The 5563-nt window shown below is 48.9% G+C and overlaps 1 protein-coding gene across 1 annotated transcript; it reads right to left on the bottom strand.

The window, feature by feature from the left end:
* Window positions 1-1314: 1314 nt before the first annotated feature.
* On the bottom strand, window positions 1315-5125 carry CXCR4 (C-X-C motif chemokine receptor 4). The gene is made up of 2 exons (XM_047722673.1): window positions 5016-5125; window positions 1315-2901 (listed from the first exon to the last, which is right to left on the bottom strand). The coding sequence occupies exons 1-2, from the start codon at window positions 5028-5030 to the stop codon at window positions 1855-1857; spliced, it is 1062 nt and encodes a 353-aa protein (XP_047578629.1). The 5' UTR covers window positions 5031-5125; the 3' UTR covers window positions 1315-1854.
* Between the last annotated feature and the right edge of the window lie 438 nt (window positions 5126-5563).

The following is a 5563-nucleotide window of genomic DNA, read 5'->3' as shown; positions in this document are numbered from 1 at the left end:
TGTGCCAGAAACAATTATGAAAAGTAGACCAAATATTGCTTTGATTATATCCTGGTTATTATCTTTGAGTGCATGCCTGGAGTACCCTTTTTGTGTCCCCGAATAAGATAGGTATGGCTGCTACATCGTTTAGAAATTATCTTTAAACGGAGATCAGAGCTGAAATTTACTCAAGAGCCTGGGGCTTGCACAATGGTAGTGTAAATAGTTGCGGGTGTTATTACATAAGACTCCAAAATCTTGTGCAAAATATGGGCAATGAGGTCAGTGGACCTTTCTTCTGAGCTCTCAAAGTACCAATTTAACTTTTATCTGCTTGGTTAAACCCTTGAGGTGCTAGGTGTTACAATAGATTAAGTGTTGAGATTTGCATAGAACATATTGCAAGAGGGGTATTTTTGGCTTGGTTAATTTTATGAAGAAAACATTCACTTTTGGCTTTATTTTCAATAACAGTTCAGTTGACTTATGACCAGGTGTCCCGGGGAACAACAGTGGTATGGAACAATGGGTGCAATGAACTCCTGGTTTGTCCCCTTGAAAGTGCTGGTTACGGCAAGTCTGTGAATCTCAGTTCCTTTGTCTGTTGAAAGGGAATGATGGTATCTAGATTGAGAAAAATCAGAGGAGAAAACCATACCAGGCTTGGCACAGCACAGACCTGGGTTACACAAGGGGTCAGTTGTAGTAAAATCTAAAACATGGTATTACAGACCTTTTCTCCTTTACACACACATTTATCCTTCAGATTCTTTTTTTCTTTTTTTTAAAGATTTTATTTATTTATTTGACAGACAGAGATCACAAGTAGACAGAGAAGCAGGCAGAGGGAGAGGAAGAAGCAGGCTCCCTGCTAAGCAGAGAGTCCGATGCAGGGTTCGATCCCAGGACCCTGGGATTATGACCTGAGCCGAAGGCAGAGGCTTTAACCCACTGAGCCACCCAGGCGCCCCTATCCTTCAGATTCTTTTTCATAGGAATAGGAACTGGCTAGATGTTTCTAAATGTCTGGGAGTTGAAAGTGGTTGAGACTTCAGATTTTGAAGACAGATTCTTTGGTTTGGAATACTGGTGGTGCTGCTTACCAAGCCTTTAACCACGTCACTTAGGGGTTTCTGTGCCTCAGTTTCCTGCTCTACAAACTATCGTTCTACTATTAATAATTGAGCCAGAGTTCCTATCACAGAATTATGATAAGAGTTAAGCAAAATATTTTAACAACCAGAAGAGGACCTGACATGCCATAAATATGTTATTATTTTTTACTTCTGTGAGCCAAAGGAATGTCAACAGAAATCAGAACATAACACTGAGTAAGTTTATCATGAACTTTTATTAACAACTTAATACAAGACTGTACATTGTAGGTGCTGAAATCAATCCACTGCTGAAAACTGAAAAACCAGCATTTCTATACCATTTCAGGCTTTGGTTATAAGTGCCACCTTCTACAGCAAAATCACATAGTATAACCAAACAATTTAAGAACAGGAAAAAGAAAATGTTCCACTGGAATGGAGAGATTATTTATGTACAAACAGCTGAGGATCATTTCTAGCTTAAGTGATTCACTACACTCTGGAATGTTCAGTTCCCTCTTCTACAATCCTACAGCCAGACATACAGCAACTAAGAACTTGGCCACAGGTCCTGCCTACAGACACTCATTCACATGAAAAACAACAACAAAAAATATTTATATAAATAAGTCAATTAAACTTCATAAAAACTAAAGCAACACAAGAAAAAAATCCAGTAAAAAAACTGTACAGTATTGGTCAGTCTTTCATATCTGAAAAAATGTGTAACATAAAAAAAAAGTTCTTTAATGTATACAAGTCTTTTCAATCAGTGTTAGCTGGAGTGAAAACTTGAAGACTCGGACTCGGTTGAAACAGAAGAATGTCCTCCCCGCTTCCCTTTGGAAAGGATCTTGAGGCTGGACCCTCTGCTCACAGAGGTGAGTGCATGCTGGGCAGAGGTTTTAAATTTGGCTCCAAGGAAGGCATAGAGGATGGGGTTCAGGCAACAGTGGAAAAAGGCTAGGGCCTCAGTGATGGAAATCCACTTGTGTACAGTGCTCTCAAATTCACATCCTTGCTTGATGATTTCCAGGAGGATGAAGGAATCAATGCTGATCCCAATGTAGTAGGGCAGCCAGCAAGCAAAGAAAGCCAGGATGAGGATAACTGTGGTCTTAAGGGCCTTGCGTTTCTGGTAGCCCTTCGAGTGGGACAGCTTGGAGATGATGATGCAGTAGCAGGACAGGATGACGATGCCCGGCAGAATAAGGCCAACCATGATGTGTTGAAACTGGAACACCACCAACCACGAGTCGTTGGGATAGAAGCGGTCACAGATATACCTCCCTTCTGCCTCCCTGACGTTGGCAAAGATGAAATCGGGAATGGTCAACAAGAGAGCAGGTATCCAGACGCCCACATAGACCACTTTTTCAGCCAATAGCTTCCTTGGCCTCTGACTGTTGGTGGCATGGACAATAGCCAAGTACCGGTCCAGACTGATGAAGGCCAGGATGAGGACACTGCTATAGAGGTTCACTGTATAGATGACATGGACTGCCTTGCACAGGAACTTTCCGAAGTACCAATTTGCCACAGCATCAACTGCCCAGAAGGGAAGCGTGAGGACAAAGAGGAGGTCTGCCACAGACAGGTGCAGTCTGTACTTGTCTGTCATGCTTCTCAGTTTCTTCTGGTAACCCATGACCAGGATGACCAATCCATTGCCCACTATGCCAGTCAAGAAGATGATGGAGTAGACCGTGGGCAGAAAGATACGGTTGAAATGGGCATTTTCCTCCCGGAAGCAGGGTTCCTTCATGGAGTCATAGTCGCCTGAGCCCAAGTCATCTTCTGTGTAGTTATCTGAAGGATATATCTGCAAAAGAGGCAAGGGAATGGATATTAACTTTCAAGTACAGTGGGCATTCTCCAAGTTCAAAAAAATCTTTCTGCGATTTAAAAAAGTAATTTATAAACCCCAACTCATCCCAGCCTTTTTCAGGACATTCTGCTCCCAATGAAGTAGTGGGGGAAGAGCCCAAGAGAATTATAGACTCCTGCAGCCCTCCTCCCCATCTTCCCCCCAGAGTCATTTCATTATAGCTGTCTTTAGTAGAACCAATTAGAAAATTCTTTGTTTAGAACAAAAGGGCACTGAGATTCTGACGGTTTCAGTCACTTCTTTGCTAACTGTTCTACCCCGCCCACTAGGGGGAAGAAAAAAACCTTGGGAAGAAAAATACCAAAACAAAACACAAAGAGGCCCCTCCTAGACTGCCCGGAATGGAGGCGGGGGGAGCGTGGGAGGGGGCAGGTGAGGAATGGGAATAGAAGCCCGCGTTTGGGGAGTGGGATTAATTTTCTATACGAAGATTTACCAGGACAAGGAAAAGGGGAGGAAGGAGCATGGGGGGTCCCCAAAACTTTCTCCTAAGGCGCAAAACATTGTCTTTCCCTCGCTTGTCTGAACACAAGCCATTCTGTACTTATAGCAACGCGTAGTGGAGAAGGAGAATACGGCCGTAAACGAAGAGTCTTTATTGCTTGGGGTATTGAACAGGGGTGTTAGAAGAGAAGAGGATACCGCCCCACACACATGCCCGCAACTGGTGCTCCTCAGGGCAGGGGTGTCTACCTGTTTATCTCTTGGCGCGTTTAGGACGTTAGGGAGTGCAGCATTTTAATGGGAGGGGAAGGTCACGGGGTCTGCATTCATGGTCCTCGCCCCAAGTTTCATTTCCTCACTCTCCCGGATCGCTTCCCACCCCGCCACTGACCCAGTAAATGGGGTCGGAGGTCTGAAGCTGGAAGCCTCCAGGCGGAGGGCGCACCTAGGGCCGGGTGGTCCAACTCCGGACCTCCGCGGCTGCCCATCACGCCCACGCCCACCACCAGCTGCTGCAAGCTCCCAGGGTTCCGCCCGGCAGCTCGCCAAGTTCAGTCCTACAGGGTGCTGGGGAGAGAATGGGCGGCTCCTCCGTAAACGCCTTTGAATTGCGCGCCGCTGGGGGAAACGAAAAGCCTTCCTGGTAAGGGGTTTTCAAAAGTCTCCAGGAAACCACTAACGGTTAAACAGCGCAATTGGGATCTGTGAGAGCTAAACGGTCTCCCCACTTGCACCTGCCGGTCTGCGCCGCAACTACCCGCAGGCCGGGTGCCCTCCCAAGTCCTCATTCCACCCCAGTCCCCGCGGGGCACACCTCTAGGTCCCGCTGCACCGTGACTGCTTAATACTCCTCCCTCTGTACTATCCCAAACTACGGAACCGCGGGGTCCACTAGCTGCGCTTCCGATGCCCGCGAGGTCTCTCCCTCAATCCTAAGGCGCACCGGCGGCTCCTGGCCACCTCCCTGCTGTGGCCAATTCTCAGACCTCTCTCAGGCAAGCAGCACCTTGGGTCCTCCCGCCCTTCCCGCCCTCCGCTCACTATGCTGGGGTACTGACACAGCTCCTCGGGGGGTGCAGAGTTCGGCGAACACGCGCCTAACCTCAAGAGTGGTCCCCTGGAGACTTTGCCTGAAATTAACCAGGGGCGCAGCCTCGCTCTGGGAACTCAGACCCCGGGCACCGCCTTCCACCTCTCAATTCAGATAATTCACTCCCCAAAAAACCCCTCCTCCTCCCCTGCAGGAGAGACTCTTGGTCTGAGTTCACAGGCAGCGCGCACGCCTTCTCCGCACTTGTGCACAGAATGTTCTTATGTTTGCCAACAGCATGCAAGCACAGCGCGCGCCGCAGGACTCAAGGGAGAGGCACATGCAGCCACCGAAAAGGTCCTTCCAGTTTTTTCCCCTCCGTTTTACAGAGTAAAAGATTCCAATCCTAACCCCCTCCTCCAGGGTAACCAACCGCACGAAAACTCCTTTCCATGCTCCTCTCCCGGGTACCCGCACCTCCCATGTTCTGGTCGGTTATGACCACTCCGAGGGATTGCGCTCTAAGTTTACGTGTTTGTACGTTTAAGAAAAAACAGGTTGAAACTGGACTTACACGGAACCCGTCCATGGTAACTGCTCGCTCTCCAGCCGCAGCGGCTACCGGAGCACCCAAATCGTCGGGATCACTTTGCTACCTGCTGCCGCAGACAACAGACTGAAGTTTCTGGCCGAGGCTGGACTTTTATAAAAACACGCTCGGCGGGCGGCGCATGCGCCATGCGGGTGCGCGGGCGGGGCAGGGAAAAGGGAAGGCGGGGTGGGGCAGAGGGAGCAGACGTAGGGGAGGAAGGCTCGAGGGAGGAGTGGGGTAAACGCTCCAGCAGTCCCAGGGAGGTTAATTGGGGTAAACCTGGGAATCCCCTGAGCGGCTGCTGTTAGTTGGAGGTCACCTTGTGAGTCTTGGGCTGTGGAGGGCATCCCAGAGGCGTTCCCCAACTTGGGAAAGCTGGATGCGCCTGAAAGGAGGTGGGAAGCGCGGGCGACCAACGCGTCCTGTGTGGCGCATCCATCCTTGCTCACGTGGATGGAATTCCAGACCCGGGAATGCTACAAATGGAGACACTGAGGCCCGGAGTAGAGTAGTGATGTGCCAGAATGACC

This window comes from Lutra lutra, chromosome 3 (genome assembly GCF_902655055.1).
Source record: "Lutra lutra chromosome 3, mLutLut1.2, whole genome shotgun sequence".
Taxonomy (NCBI): domain Eukaryota; kingdom Metazoa; phylum Chordata; class Mammalia; order Carnivora; family Mustelidae; genus Lutra; species Lutra lutra.
The sequence above is the reverse complement of the archived record's forward strand: the minus strand, read 5'-3'. Positions and strand labels throughout refer to the sequence as shown.